This window comes from Staurois parvus, unplaced genomic scaffold, assembly GCF_062004578.1.
Source record: "Staurois parvus isolate SC_StPar_1 unplaced genomic scaffold, SC_StPar_1.0 ptg000129l, whole genome shotgun sequence".
Taxonomy (NCBI): Eukaryota; Metazoa; Chordata; class Amphibia; order Anura; family Ranidae; genus Staurois; species Staurois parvus.
This window is the reverse complement of record NW_028317925.1, coordinates 6315574-6332751: the sequence shown is the minus strand read 5'-3', so window position 1 is coordinate 6332751 and position 17178 is coordinate 6315574. Positions and strand designations below refer to the sequence as shown.

Here is a 17178-nt window from a genome sequence, read left to right as displayed (position 1 = left end):
ATTTTACCCAGTCATTGTTGCAGTGCCGTGGCTTCAGATATCACATACAAGATGGTCCCAGCAGCAGTCTTAGGGCTTTTGGATAACTACAGAAGGGAGCTCTTACATGTAAATCAGGGGCAGACTGACCATTCGAGCACTCGGCACTGCCCGAGGGCCCGGGGTCAGTAGGGGGCCCCATGAAATGCTCCTGGTACCTTGCATTGTCTTTTTCATAGGCTTTTTTGGGTGTGGGCGAGGACACAGAGGCCCCATGATTCCCTATTGCCCGGGGGCCCCATGAGTTGTTAGTCCGCCCCTGATGTAAACAATATGCCCAAAAATTTAAAGTATGTGTAAAACAACTGTTTAAAATAGAGATGAAAGGTTAAACATTCGTGTATACATATAAAAAATAATATAAATAGCTCTTTTCCCCTTTCTTATACACGAGGACATTCCCTCTATTCTCAGCTGTATAGAGCTGGGGGATGAGAAACAGCTGTACACTGGATCGGAGGGGGAGGGGGGAGGTGTTAGCACAGGTTTGACCATTGGAGGAAAGCAGACTGAGTTCTTGTGACTAGTGTGGTCAGTTTGTGATAGGAAAGCAGAAGGGATGGCAGGAACACCAGGGATTTCACACAAAGGAAGAAATACAAAGAGAACAGAATACTTCTTCACATACACATATACATAGTACAGCAGTCACTTATCAGGAATTTGAAATGCTGGGTTTACATATTCTTTAAACGCACATATAATCTCATAGGAAGACTTTTATCCTCTTTAAGCCATGGGCTGAGAATATGTGAATTCCTGTTATTCTGTGTCATTGTTTACATGGCAGAATTTTCATGGAATGGGCATTGGACAAGAATAGGAATGGACTGGACTCTGGGTCTGCTATTATAGATGATACAGCCAATCCAGTGTTTATTTGTTACGTTCCATGGAAGGCGTGATCAGTACCCATCAATGCTGAATTGCTTCCTAAAATATCAGATCTCAGCCACAAATTAGTGTGACCACATGATTTCATCACATTCGGCTATGAAGCCAACCACTTGAATGCTTTCTTATTCATTTTGGGAAGTTATTGTTTTTCTGTCTGCAGAGGAAATGAGAAATAACTGCGTTTATCACACAAGTAATACTGCCCTGAAGGGGAGGTAAGCTCTAGATTCGACAGGTTCGGCCTCTCTGTTGCCCTGGCTTTGGGAAACCATGTATTTTTTGTCAGTGGAGTCTCCATGGCAACAGTATGCAGTGAGATGCTTGCTTGCACGGAAAAGAAAACATTAGTTGGGAACATTTGCATGGAGTGCTGGGAAAATGAGAGAGAGCAAAGCAGCGTCTTCTCACAATAACACAAAATGTCACATTGCAGAAACAGGTTCATTTGCAAATCATATTGCTTCTCTCAGCCAGTAATTAGCAAACCACTGGAGAGATCTGCAATCTTTTTATTAAAGATCAGCCCATTACATAAATACTGTATATATCCATCCATGCACACATTATATATAAATATATATATATATATATTTTACACTATATTGGCAAAAGTATTGGGACGCCTGCCTTTACACGCACATGAACTTTAACGGCATCCCAGTCTTAGTCTGTAGGGTTCAATATTGAGTTGGCTCACCCTTTGCAGCTAGAACAGCTTCAACTCTTCTGGGAAGGCTGTCCACAAGGTTTAGGAGTGTGTCTATGGGAATGTTTGACCATTCTTACAGAAGCGCATTTGTGAGGCCAGGCACTGATGACAGACGAGAAGGCCTGGCTCACAGTCTCTGCTCTAATTCTCTGAGGTCAGGACTCTGTACAGGCCAGTCAAGTTCCTCCACCCCAAACTCGCTGATCCAAGTACCGTTCTGCCAAGCGCCAAACCCTGACATGTCCATCGGAATGACAGACAGAGAGGCATGATTCATCACTCCAGAGAACACGTCTCCACTGCTCTAGGGTCCAGTGGCAGCATGCTTTACACCACTGCATCCGGCGTTTTGCATTGATGTAAGGCTTGGATGTAGCTGCTCGGCCATGGAAACCCATTCCATGAACCTCTCTATGCACTGTTGTTGTGCTAATCTGAAGGCCACATGAAGTTTGAAGGTGTTTAGCTATTGACTGCAGATAGTCGGCAGCTTCTGCATGCTGTGCGCTTCAGCATGCGCTGACCCTGCTCTGTCATATTATATGGCCTATCTTTTCGTGGCTGAGTTGCTGTTGTTCCCAGTTGCTTTCCACTGTGTTATAATACCACTAACAGTTGAACGTGGAATAACCTATCACGGTACCACATTTGAATTCACTGAGCTCCTGAGAGCGACCCATTTTTTCACAAATGTTTGTAGAAGCAGTCTGCATGCCTAGGTGCTTGATTTTATACACCTGTGGCCATGGAGGTGATTGGAACACCTGAATCCTTTGATTTGGAGGGGTGTCCCAATACTCTTGGCAATATAGATTACAGAAGAGAGAATTCAACTAATTACTACAGGTGAAAGTTCAGGATAAGCTCCAAAGATGCAGATGATCCCTCTTTATGAATTTGAGAATAAGGCCAGAACTCTTGCATGGTCCTTGCGAGGGTCACACTCATAACTTTTAGTGACACAGATCACCACCCACACTGGAGTCAAGGTCACTGATTTGTCCTCTATTGCCAAGACCTTTCATAGATTTTATCACAGTTTATACAATCTCAGCAGTCATGTACCACAGCTCTTGTCCTAGAAAATTGGCCTGATCGCCTCCTTTTTGGCGTCATCAGGCATGCCCTCCCTTCCATCACAGGTCTGTGAGGGCCCAATCACAGTGGAGGAATTAGAACTCGCTCTTTCATTGACTAAACATGTAAAGCCCCAGAACCTGATGGGTTGACCCTTAATTATTATAAAACTTTTTGAGAAACACTTTCTCCCTACTTCCTACATGCCTATAATTCTATCACGGTCATTCCAAAACCAGATAAGGACCATACTCCGGTAACTATAGACCCATTGCCCTTTTAAACGCACACCTAAAATTGTTTTACAGAATCATTACAACCAGGCTGCTACTCCACATTCTCTGGCTTATTCACATGAACCAGGTGGGCTTTGTCCCACAGAGAGAGGTTACGGATAACACGAAGAAGGTCATTGACCTGATACATTCTGCCCCATCAAGGGTCCAACCTCTTATGCTTCTGTCTACTAATGCAGAGGAGGACTTTGATTGGGTAGACTGGAAATTTTTCACTTTGACCCATATAGGCCACTGGTCTTCGTCTCCCATGAGATATCTTGGCGCCAACATTACTCCGTATCCTTCGTCATTATATGAGGCCAATCCTCTCTGGTTTTCAAAAAGGGCAGGGATTAACTTTCACCTAGTTCAGTCAATGTAATTCCTACAAAATGACGTCGCTGACACAGATTTTATACCTAATCCAAGCATTACTTATCAAAATACCCCAATTGTTCTTTGTTTCTCTGCATACCATGCTAATCAGGTTTAAATGGGAACACAAAGTAGCCTGGAGGAGACTTGCTCTTCTCACCCTCCCCAAAAAAAGGCATGGCATTGGCCTTCCTGATCTGGTGCTATATTACAAAGCCTTACACTTGTCCAGGGTTGTAACGTGGTTCACCTCGCCACAGTGTAAATTATGGGCTCCGATTGAACACCATTCCTCCCCAGATATAGGTAAACCAGATATAGTGAATGCAGGGTCCTGGGTTTGGTAACACTTTAACGTGTTACTAAACCCAGGACCCTGCATTAACTATATCTGGTCTCCCACAGTACACAGAACATGGAAATGCAATTATTTTAGTAAATATAAACTGTTAAATACCTTTTCTCATCAGTAGTATATAGCAGTCTTGTGACTTCTATCAGTGTCTGGCTAAGCACTGGTTAAAGATTATAGGAGGAGTTTTCATTCTCCTCTGACTGTCCTATGAGGCTGTATGACCCTCTGTCTGGACAGTGCTGATTGTTCCTGTGTCGATCACATGCACCCTCCCCCCCAAAAAAAAGTCTCCAGCAATACACACCAAACTGAGCATATGCTGAGTGCCTTCTGGGACTCTGTACTATTAGCAGATGTTTTGGGACTGTGGAAAAAGGGGAGGATCAGAGAAGACAGGATCAATCATCCTTTTTACACAATGCAGAGGATTAACCCCTTATGTTCCACAGTGAGTATAACAAGCATGCTTTACTGCATATACAGACTGATTTTACTATTGTGGGTTTATTAACACTTTAACTCAAGAAAAATAAATCTGTATTGAGAGAAATATAAAGGTTGCAGTTAATGACTTCTCCTTTTTATATGCTAAGTGCCTGGGTAACATGTTTTCAATGTGGCTCAGTATTTTCTAAGTAACCATCCCAAAAATGTGGCCAAGAGCATGCAGTCAAGGAGAAGGCAAGACCTGCACGACTGTGCAGGGGATGTGATTCAGAAAGTACTGAATCTGATCGGTCAGTGTAACAGCCAAATATACTAGAATGTACAGGAGAGATCAGCAGTGACAGCTCCCACACTTCTTTTCTAACAGCTTTGAAGCATATATTGACCCTAGATGCCCCCCATTCAGTGCTTGCAAGTTTGACAGCTTAGGGCATTAGGCTATTTATTGGTTTAAACACAGCAGCATTTGGCTCAAAGAACCACCATCTGCCTTAGTTTTTTGAATGGGTGAGAATTTTTTGGTCAACATTCCAGTAATCATTTGCAGTTCAGCCTCATAGGATGCTTAGCCCATATAATATGACAATAATATGCAAAGTTCTATGTATTTTTGAGCTGACTGAAGATGCTTTATTAGTTGCATCATACTCTAATGTGCAACAGATCTAGGAAGCATAAAGGTAAATTGTAGTGTATAATTAGTGTTTGTTTTTGGCAGCCTTTCTGCTTTTGCAAAGCCTGATTTTCTCTCATGCTTTCCTTTGTGGTGTCCAGATGTGTTTGTCTTCTCATATTGCTGCAAAGTGGTTCAGGATCCTAAACAGTTTAGCCGGTCATACACTTTATGAACTTCAGCCAGTTCCTGATGGATCAGCCGAAATTTGCTCACTGTCTGTCCTTGTTGGCTGAAATCCCTTGATTGAAAAATCTAAGGCGCTGGAAGGAAAACTGTCAGCTGAAAAGCAGTTGCATCTGATTGGATGCCTCTGCTGTTGGGGGCTTTTGACAGCCGACAGGGCTGGCTGTCAGAATACAATAGCCACAGCAGATCATCATCCCTCCAGGCTATAAAGCCCTCAGGCTAAAGGAAATAAAAAAAAATTGAATCCATGTATGGGTAGCCTAAGAGATCCTGTTCACCAGTCTGCACTAGGCCAAATTAACCTGGAAGCATTCAGCTCTGAGCATTTCTCCCAATTCAGAGCTGCCATATTCCTGGCAGCAGAAGCCAGGTATGTTAATCTGTGTCCCTGATCTGCATGGGCTCAGGGTAGAGGTGGCACATGGGGTCATGATCAGTGCACTGTTACAGAGGACTTCTCAGAAACTAAATACATGCTGCTGGAACATATGTGCATACTGTACATATATATATATATATATATATATATATACACACAGTATATTATTATATATACAGTATTTTATATATATATATTTACTGTGTTTATATACAGTATTTTATTTATATATATATACACATACACACACGTTTACAATTTGTGTATCTGTTTAGTAGATACGTGTGATGGAAATGAAGAATCATCTGACATTTGCATCCCTGGGTGTGATGTTATGCTTCCTCTGCAGACTGATCGCAAGGTTCGGAGTGTTATTCTACATTGCAGCAGAGTCTCATATTCCCCTCTAATGTGTCGCCCCAGAGGTGTTTGCATGAATGGCTTCCTTCTTTGGCATAGCAGTCAGTATATTAGCAGTTTGGACACTGGAGCACCTGGGTTGGACTGTGAAGCCGCTTTGTATTTAATTGCTGTGTGTCAATGAGTGCAGCTGCTCTCTTGTCACATGCAGTGCCTGTCACTCCTTTCCCCAACCCCATAATACAGTGTTACAGTGTTTGGCATTTGTCACGTTTTATAAACACATCTAACTTGTACTGTATGCTTTACTATGTGGATACAGCAACAAAAAAATAAATAAATCAATGCTATTTTTCTAAATATTTTATAATGAAAACATACATTTCTAATAACATTGTAAATGAGCAAGGAATGGTAAAACTGTACCACTTTAGTGCTATTCCGTAAACTAGAGTGCATATTAATCGTGTAATGGAAACCTATTATATACACTTGTCTGACTAATGTTATAGTCTAAAGCTGGCCATAGACATTGGATGGCAGGCATAATCTAGCCACATTCAGGCATCTGTGTTTGTTCCTTACCATGAATGGTTTCATTAAGCAGCTGTTGGACTGGCCGTCCATGACTTGAAGTTTTGCTGATTTCTGCTGAATAGGCTGCAAATCAAGCCATAAGTAGCCCTGCGAGCAGTCGATTGAAAATCAACTGAATAGGTGGAAATTTACTGGCTGAGCAGTGACTGCATCAGATTTACCCCCTGGTCACATCAAACCTGACTTTGAAATTACGCGACTTACAGTGAAGTCTTACGAAGTCGGTGGACATGCCGATTTCAGGTGCGATTTGCAAGACACATGACACAGATGTCTATGCAAATCGCACCAACAATAGTGCATGTACTACTTTTGAAATCGGTGCGGCTCCAACCAAGTCAGAACCGCACTGATATGACCGCTCTAATTGTGGACAATAGGGTGCAATTTGGCATGTAATTTGCAAGTCGCATCCAGTGTAACCGGAGACTTAGTCACTGTTCAGGTATTCATGCAGCCCTGTCTGAATACAAATAGCTGGCAGTGGAGATTCCTCCATCCACACTGCTTAGTATGAAAATCACCAAATTTTCTCTTGTCAGCTCAAAGACTGAAAGACTATTTTGAGTGACAGCCCTGTGACAGCATCATGTGAGAGACTGCCCTGTAACAGCCATATGTGGGACACTGCTCTGTGACAGCCCTATGTGAGGGGCTGCCCTGTGACAGCCCTATATGAAGGACTTCCCTGTGACCAGGGCTGCTGTTAGAAACCACGGGGCCCCATACAGCTTCAGTTATGAATAAACACAGTGAGTGATTAGTACCGATCACTCAGTGGGTTCATTCAGGAAAGGAAGGAACTAGTAAACATGACATTTACTGGTCCCTTCCCCCACTCTCCATTCTGAACGATCGTATTGTGTGCTTGCAGTCACCAGTGGAAAGAAACGGAGAGAAACCGGCAGGGGTGGGCACACATGGGGGCCTGGGCAGCAGGGGGGAAACGTATGGTGCACAGGGAGGGTGATGGGTGCAGCAGGTGGGGCAATTATTGGAACTGATCCCTTGTATGGCTTTCTGCAGCAGCTGAAAGAAGCCGGCTTTCAGCTGCTGTTGAGAGCCATACAGAGGATCTGTTCCAGTAATTGCCCCCCAGCTGTGCCAATCACCCTTCCTGCCCACATGTAATTCACCCAGTTGCCTGGGCCCCGTACAGGAGGACTGGTGGTACCCCCTTATCCACAGCCCTGCCCTGTGACAGTGCCATGTGAGGGACTACCCTGTGACATCACTATATAAGAAACTTCCTTGTGACAGTATCATGTAAGAGATTGTCCTGTGACATTGATTTGTTTAATGACTGGCCCTTGACAGAGCTATATGGGAGACTGCCCTTTGAGAGTGACATGTAAAACACTGCCCTGTGACAGTGCCATGTGAGAGAGTGCCTTGTGACAATGGGATATGGGAGACTGCCCTGTGACAGTGCCATGTGAGAGAGTGCCTTGTGACAATGTGATATGGGAGACTGCCCTGTGACAGTGCCATGTGAGAGAGTGCCTTGTGACAATGGGATATGGGAGACTGCCCTGTGACAGTGCCACGTGAGAGAGTGCCTTGTGACAATGTGATATGGGAGACTGCCCTGTGACAGTGCCATGTACCATGTACAAGACATACACTGTCCTGTAAAAGAGTACTGTGCGGTAGGCAAACTCTAATCTCATCTAGCATACAGAGCTGCACAATGAGTCCTTCTCTTCTTTTGCCAACCAAGGCTCAGGAAGTGACAGCTCAGGTCATAAAGACATATGATTATTAGGGCTAGCGTTAGAAGAAGAGCTCCCCTTTGCAGTACTGCATAGAAGGGGAGAGATGCATAACAAGTATGTCCTCAGCTGGGCTCGGCTGGTGCCTGGACTCATCAGTCATTTAGGCATCTGCCTATGTTGGCTTGCTGGTCGGTTCTTTTGTCACAATGTAGACTCGGTTATCTGTTAATCAGAACATGCACTGCTGTTTATATTAATGGTTATTGAATTTTTGAGAATTGGAGTGTATGGAACTGTAGTAATTGTTTTCAGGCCTTCCATGTGATATTGTGGCATTATAGGTGGGCTGTATCCCCTATTTCACTTGGCATTTCTCATAAAAACCCGTGAGCTGTCATGTTTATTTAGTGTGTTTTATTACTGATGCCTTGCCTTGTCCCTCCTACTCTGACAGTTGTCCCCAGCGTTGCAAGGTGTGCCCAGATGCCTGAGGTTAGGGAGGTAATGACCCCTCCCTGAGTAACAACATCTTTTGCTACAAATATAAAGTTGATATATCATAAAAGCAAAGTGTTTCAGAATTATTAAGAAAGTGACTATTCTTAGGTACACAAAAACAGGTTTGTATATATTGTAGTGTTGAATAATATTGCAGCACTGGGATGTTATAGGCCGTAATTTACTGTCTCACAATTTTCGCCGATTGAAAACATGAGAAACTCATGGATGTTCCATGCGTCTTGATGTATGCATAGCAGATGGTGCTCCTCATCGCACATACATGACAGGCACCTACTGCTCGGTCTCTTATACACATGGCATATCATTGTAAGTGCAGTATATCTCGGGGGTTTATTACTTAAGCCTGTGGAAAACTCTTTGCCTATAATCCAGCTTTGGCCTCAATAATCTCCTGGAATTTTTTAGGATTTTGTTATTTATTTCAAAGGTTAAAGAACATGAATGTATTGTAGTCCAGTCATGTCTTATGATATTCCACATCAAACAAATCCTTTTTAATTTTCTGGGTTTTAAGGTAGGTTCCAAGGCTCATTTTTACTTTTTACTGTCCCTGAAAAGATGTTTCATTTCATCTCTTCCAGACAGCAGGGTTTGATGGCTTCAGAGGTGGTTTGACATTGGGCTCCCATGAGAGCCGCCCTCAGTCCCTAACCATGGTAAGAAGATCCGTCTCCTCCTGCTCCCTGCTTGTGGGTTGGTGTAAAGGCTTAGAAGGACCTTTCCTTGTGGTACTTAGCACCCTGTCCTGCTTGTGTCCTCTCCTCTAGTATTCTGGACTGTTCATGTGTAATATATCTGGCTTTGCAGTATAGCACCTTTGTCTCTTCTTCCTCTAGCATGACCTGCACTATTCACTTCCACAACCCTTGTAGAAAAGCACCTTTCTATTTTTAAACTCTGTACTCTCGTCATTCAACCCTTTTACAGGCAAGAACAGTTGTCTGTCACTAATTTTTGTGCCGCACCTTCTATTTTCAGCTGTTGTTTCTAATTGTTCTTCTTTCTAGGATGCTAACATTCCAAATACCTTCTATATAGTTGCTTTAATACAGTATAAGAGCTTTCTCACTCTTATATACTCTCCGGCCATGTTATTAGGCACGCCTGTTCAATTGCTTGGTAACACAAATTGCTAATCAGCCAGTCACATGGCAGCAACTCAATGCATTTAGGCATGTAGATGTGGTGAAGACGACTCGCTGAAGTTCAAACCGAGCATCAGAATGGGAAAGAAAGGCAATGTTGGTGCCAGACAGGCTGGTCTGAGTATTTCAAAAACTGCTGATCTACTGGGATTTTCATGCACAACCATCTCTAGGGTTTACAGAGAATGGTCCAAAAAATAGAAACTATCCAGTGAGCAGCAGTCGTTTGGATGAAAATACCTTGTTGATGTCAGAAGTCAGAGGAGAATGGGCAGACTGGTTCGAGATGGTAGAAAGGCAACAGTAACTCATGTCAATATGGAGCAAACTCTCTGAGGTATGTTTCAAACACCTTGTCTATGCCACGAAGAATTAAGGCAGTTCTAAAGGCAAAAGGGGGTCCAACCCAGTACTAGCAAGGTGTAGCTATTAAAGTGGCCGGTGAGTGTATCTTATGGCACATTGGACCAAAGAATGTTGACATGTATAAATCAATCAAATTGGGTCTAGATGCAAAAGATGCATAACCGAGGTTTAAGACTTTATCCGCAATATGTCATAACTAGGCAAACATTGAATTTATGGTATATAGGAGGATACCGAAAAACATGTATTCGTTTGTTCCATGGTTCACAGGTTTCTCCTTTGATCATTAAATACTTTTCAAAACCCTGATCTTTATAATAAAATTTTATCCCTTTGTAAACAGTTGGGTATAGGTTTCCCTCTTCTCCTCAGAATCAGAGTGGTCTCCCTCTACATGCCCACCGGTGTATAGGAAAGCCGGGCAGCATCGAAGGAACCCACAGTGCATCTGAGGTCTGTTTTTGGGTATACTGCATAAAGCCTGTCCTTTTAAAAGCAGAATACTATGGAAGGTTTTAGATTATAATCACTCTTTTACAGGCTTGAATAATATGGCAAATACTAGCATGCAGTACTCACCACCAATGAATCATAGTTATTATAGCTGAATTCCTGGTATTGATTTTTATTGCATCGTTACATTGGTCCAGTTTGGACTAATGTAAGTATGCATATGCCATACCTAAGGGACTGCTGTGGAAGAACCACTGAGCTGGACCATGATAACTGTGCAATAATATCTATACCTGGAATTCAGCTTTAAAGACTCTACCTGGCTCCTAGCACCTGGCAACTGGCTATGCAGATAAGAGGATTCTGTAGATAAAATCAGACTGTGCAGCTTTGTCCAAAGTTCTTGCTATAGGTGTAGGACATTTACGTACTTCACTGAAAATCACCCAGCGATTGCACCTCTCCATCCTGTCTAGTTGCTAGGATGTTGCTAACACACCCCCAGCTGTTACTGTACACATCTACCATCACAGGAGATAGCTCTCAAATGCTGAGCTCCGAGCTACTGCATAAGGGAAGAGAAACACATGCAAGGGTGTTGGAATCAGAGAAAAAGCTAACTCCTGTGATGGTAGAGTTGAACAGTGATAGTTGGGCCTCTCTCAGCAATGTCCTGGCAACAAGGCAGGGCTGGGGATGGCATCTGAGAGTTTTTCAGTAAGGCTTCATGAGGTACGTAAATGGCCTACACCTATAGCAAGGGCATTATTCGACTATGGTTAAAGCTGAACAGTTATTATCTACAGACACCCATTACTTAAGGGCAGTTTTTTGTAGACGTGAACTATTCCTTGAAGTCCTATGTCCTTATTTACATTGTGGTTCCCACACTGCTTAGACCTGAAGAAGGGGACATTCCCCGAAAGCGTGTCCTCAAAATTGTATGTTAGTGCAAATAAAAAATGTACCACGGACAGTACTCAATTGTTCCTGTCGCAAATGCACTAATACGGCTACAATCACCTCAAGCAAAATGGTTCCCACACTGAAACCCATATTCTAGATATGGCCTTACAACTGATTTATACAGCAGCAATTGTTCATTGTGAATATAAAGTAAAACCTAGCATGTTTTAATAAAGTTTTCCAGGTGTTGTCCAATAGCGCTATTACCTATAATAACATTATTAACTAACACTACATTATATTGACTGTCCATTATGTTGTGTGACAGCACTATGGCTAGTGTAGGGCACAGTCAGGTTTTTTAGAAGATGATTCCATGTCATCTTGTAATAATGCTGTTAGAAGGGTAATTCAACAGGTGAACCCTGACAATAAGGGGAACATGGCAACATGTTTTACAAAAGTAAAATACTACAGCAAATATTGTTTTGTCTTCTAATTTCCAGCAATGATGAACATTGTTTTTTTTTAACATATATAAGGCATTATAGTTTGGTTTATTGATGCATACCCAATATCAGTAGTTTTCAAAATAATAGAGAACCTCCGGTGCAGCCCCAGAACTTCCAGTGGGCCGCACAATACCAGCGCATTTTTTGTGTCAAGGTAAATTATGTCAAGAGAGGCAGCCCATTAAAAAAAAACTTGCTGTAGCACATCTCAATGGCCAAAAATTTCAGTCCTGCTGCATTTTTTGCATTGTAGTACATTGCACACTGAAGAGAAAATTCTAGTCATCATTGATATCAATGGCCACAATAAAACCCCCCAGCATTGGCATCAGTGACCACAATAATAACCATCAGCATTGGTGTTAGTGACCACAATAAATACCACCAGCATTGGCATCAGCGATCACAATAATTACCACCAGCATTGGCGTCAGTGATCACAATAATTACCACCAGCATTGAAGTCCGTGATCACCATCATTACAACCAGCAATATTGTCAGTGGCTACAATAAATACCACCAGCATTGGTGTCAGTGATTACAATAAATACCACCAGCATTGGTGTCAGTGATTATAATAATTACCACCAGCATCGGTGTCAGTGATTACAATAATTAACACCAGCATTGGTGTCAGTGATCACAATAATTACCACCAGCATTTATGTCCATGATCACCATCATTACAACCAGCACGTTTGTCAGTGGCAACAATAATTACCACCAGCATTGGTGTCAGTGATCACAATAATTACCACCAGCATTGGCGTCAGTGATCACAGTAAATACCACCAGCAGTGGTGTCAATGATCACAATAATTAGCAGCAGCATTGGTGTCAGTGATCACAATAATTACCACCAGCATTGGTATCAGTGATATCAATAACAACCCCCAGTATTGGTGTTAGTGGCAGCAATAATAACCACCATTATTTGACACACCATACCCTTAGTATTGGTGTTAGTGGCAATATTAATAACCCCCATGATTGGAGTCAGTGAACCCAGTAATCCCAAGCATTGGTGTCAGTGACCACAATACAAACTCACAGCATTAGTGTCAATCACTACAATGGGCAACACAGTGGCTAAATGGTTAGCACTTCTGTCTAGCAGTACTAGGGTTATTGGTTCAAATCCCCACCATGGCACCACCTGCCTATATGGCTTTCCTCCAGGTACTCTGGTTTCCTCCCACGCTCCAACTACATGCTGGTAGGTTACTTGGATCCTGTCAAAATTGGCCCTAGTATGTATGAATGTAAGTTAGGGACTTTAGATTGTACACCCCTTGAGGGTTAGGGACTGATGAGAATGTACAATATATATATATAAAAAGTGCTGTGTAAGTTGATGGGGCTATGTAAGTACCTGTAATAAATAAAAAGGATAATTGCAGGATTGATGTCAATAACTGCATTACTAGTCCCTGGCTTTGGTGTCAGTGACTACAATAATAACCCTTCCCAGCATTGTTGTCAGTGACTGTAATAATTATCCCCAGCATTGGTGCCAGTGACCACAATAATAAACTGTCAGTGACCACAGTCACTGTATCTAACAGTGCTGTTTTTATTCCAGTGTACTGTGCTGAGACATAGAGAGTATTTCAGCACCCGACACACTGTTGGCAAAGTTCAGAGGTGCCCAACAGGTGGCATCCCAAGAAGCGGTGGGCCACACACAGTGAGTCACGTGTAGGACACAACTGTCCTAGACTAATTCTAGTTAATATTTATAGAAAGAAATGGTAAAAAGGTAATACAGAAAAAGTGTCTGTTAGAAGTTAAGCTTTAACATGAGGGTAAGCAACTTTATTTTCAGCCATGTGACTTTCATTTTCAAAAGCAACTGAACCTCATCTAAAATGAACTGTCTTTTTTTTTTAAATAATGATGTTTATCCCAGTGTGCTAGTTTTGTGAACTTATCCTGGCATGTTTGTGATATGATGCTGAAACAGTTTCATTGCCAGTATTCAGCTGGGTAATTGCTTTGTATGTGCTTTGGGATCAGACCAACCCAGCAAAGTTAGTGTTTTCTCTTCTAGCATAGAGACACTTGTTAACCACCATCAGGATATAAACTTTGTTGTATGGGATAGGCCCAGGAGTACCCTGTAATTATTTGAGGCAATGACTAAAAGCTTTAAACAGACCTAAATAAAGCTTCAAGTGACACTAAACTCTGGTTTGAAGAAAAAAAGCTATTCAATTGTATATTCTTAACTCAAGCAAAGTACCCTTTTTGTTCTCATTCTCCTCCAAATTTTTGCTGCTGTGATCCAACTTTCTGTTAGAATGTGGCTATGTTCATTCTCCATGATCCCACTGTATTTATTTATTTAAAGTACTTATACAGTGCCATCAATTTACATATACAGTTGTGTTCAAAATAATAGTGTGTTGAAAAAAGTGAATAAAGCTCAAAATCCTTCTAATAGCTTTTATTTCCATACACACAAATGCATTGGGAACACTACACATTCTATTCCAAATCAAAACATGAAGAAAAATATATCAAATTTGTGTTGTTCCTCTAAAAAAATTGAAGAAAAGTGAATATTAGACTGTTCAAAAAAATAGCAGTGTTTGTATTCTTCTTTACAAACTCGAACATTCACTATATAAACTGAAAAATGTTTGAAGATTTTGCTTTCCTTTGAATCACTTAATGAATATTTAGTTGTATAAGCACTGTTTCTGAGAACTGCTGTACATCTGTGTTATATGGAGTCAACCAACTTCTGGCACCTGTGAACAGGTATTCCAGCCCAGGATGATTGGACTACATTCCACAGTTCTTCTCTATTTCTTGGTTTTGCCTCAGAAACTGCATTTTTGATGTCACCCCACAAGTTTTCTATTGGATTAAGATCCGGGGATTGGGCTGGCCACTCCATAACATCAATCTTGTTGGTTTGGAACCAAGATGTTGCACATTTACTGGTGTGTTTGGGGTCGTTGTCTTGTTGGAACACCCATTTCAAGGGCATTTCCTCTTCAGCATAAGGCAGCATGACCTCTTCAAGTATTCTGATGTATTCAAACTGATCCATGATCCCTGGTATGCGATAAATAGGCCCAACACCGTAGTATGAGAAACATCCCCATATCATGATGCTTGCGCAACCATGCTTCACTGTCTTCACAGTGTACTGTGGCTTGAATTCAGTGTTTGGGGGTCGTCTGACAAACTGTCTCCGGCCACTAGACCCAAAAAGAACAATCTTACTTTCATCAGTCCACAAAATGTTGCACCATTTCTCTTTAGGCCAGTCAATGTGCTCTTTGGCAAATTGTAACCTCTTCAGCACGTCTTTTTTTCAAAAGTGGGACTTTGCGAGGGCTTCTTGCAGATAGCTTGGCTTCACATAGGCGTCTTCTAATTGTAACAGTACTCACAGGTAACTTTAGACCTTCTTTGATCTTCCTGGAGCTGATTGTTGGCTGAGTCCTTGCCATTTTGGCTATTCTTCTATCCATTCGAATGGCAGTTTTTCGCTTTCTTCCATGTCTTTCAGGTTTTGGTTGCCATTTTAAAGCATTTGCGATCATTTTAGCTGAGCAGCCTATCATTTTCTGCACTTCTTTATATGTTTTCCCCTCTCCAATCAACTTTTTAATCAAGGTACGCTGTTCTTCTGAACAATGTCTGGAATGACCCATTTTCCTCAGAATTTCAGAGAGAAATGCACTGTAACCAGCATGTACAACATTTGCTGCCTTCCTTCCTTAAATAAGGGCAATAATTGCCACCTGTTTTTCAAAGAATGAATGGCCTCACTAATAGAACTCCACACTGCTATTATTTTGAACATGCCCCTTTCAATTAGTGATTCAATAACACAGAATCAGCAGCATGCATGTCATGACTGTTGGGTCTGTTGGATTTCTATTACTCTACTACACCTGCTAGTAAATTATTTGCCATGTAGAAATATCATTTCTACCAAAACCAGTGATTGATCAGGTTAGTGATGTCTGACTGCTATTATTTTGAACACAACTGTATATATTGTACATTCACATCAGTCCCTAACCCTCAAGGAGCATACAATCTAATGTCCCTAACTCACATTCATATACTTACTAGGGCCAATTTAGACAGTATCCAATTAACCCATCAGCATGTGTTTGGAGTGTGGGAGGAAACTGGAGTACCCAGAGGAAACCTACACAGGCACAGGGAGAACATGCAAACTCCAGGCAGGTAGTGCCATAGTTGGGATTATGAACCAATGACCCTAGTGTTGCCAGGTGGAAGTGCTAACCATTTAGCCACTGTATTCAGGAAAGTAGCCACCCTCCTTTGCTCACTCCCACAATGGTCTAGGGCGGGTGTCGGCAACCCGCGGCTCCAGAGCCGCATGCGGCTCTTTTTCACCTTTGCTGCGGCTCCGGAGCACACTGCCCACCAGGTGACAGGCAATAGGGTTGCCGTAGCTCAGTGGTCGGCAAGCCGCGGCTCTTTACACATTTTAATGCAGCTCTTCTGTGTGCCGGGCGCCCGCTCCCCTCCCTCCTCTCGGGCGGCCGCCCCAAAAGTCAGGACTCTGCAGCTAGCCCAGCAATGGGCAAACTACGGCCCGGCGGACCTTCTAATCCGGCCCGCGGAGCGTGGCAAACATTGGCTGTCAGGATGTAGGCGGGGCTGCGTGACGAACTCCTCTCCTCTCACAGTCCGCCCTGAAGACCGGAACGGCGCGGGAACACGGCAAGAAGAACGCGCGGAGCAAAGGTAAGTGAATTGACACAATATGGGGAATGAATTACTATAGGGGGGATGAATTACAATAGGGAAGATGAATTACTATATGGGGGATGAATTACTATGGGGGATGAATTACTATATGGGGGATTAAATACTATGGGGGATTAAATACTATGGGGGATGAATTACTATATGGGGGATGAATTACTATATGGGGGATTAATTACTATGGGGGATGAATTACTATATGATGGAAGAATTACTATGGGGGATGAATTACTATATGGGGGATGAATTACTATGGGGGATGAATTACTATGGGGGATGAATTACTATATGGGGGATGTATTTTCAGTTTTAAAAATGTGGCTCTCAAAATAAATTTCAATCGTGGTTTTGGCGAGATTTGGCTCAGTTGAAAAAAAAGGTTGCCCACCACTGACCTAAGGCTATGATTGTGATTATGACGA

At 42.3% G+C, this 17178-nt stretch overlaps 1 protein-coding gene across 3 annotated transcripts in view; it reads left to right on the top strand.

The window, feature by feature from the left end:
• SEPTIN5 (septin 5) overlaps nucleotides 1-17178 on the top strand; it is a 97782-nt gene that overhangs the window by 39682 nt on the left and 40922 nt on the right. Inside the window, exon 1 of one of the 3 annotated variants that reach the window (XM_089672487.1) lies at nucleotides 9197-9268. The exons of the other annotated variants lie outside the window; for them this stretch is intronic. Coding sequence (XP_089528613.1) covers nucleotides 9266-9268 — 3 coding nt within the window. The 5' untranslated portion in view covers nucleotides 9197-9265. Of the gene's footprint in view, nucleotides 1-9196; nucleotides 9269-17178 lie in introns of those variants that run through there. 3 annotated transcript variants of the gene reach the window in all.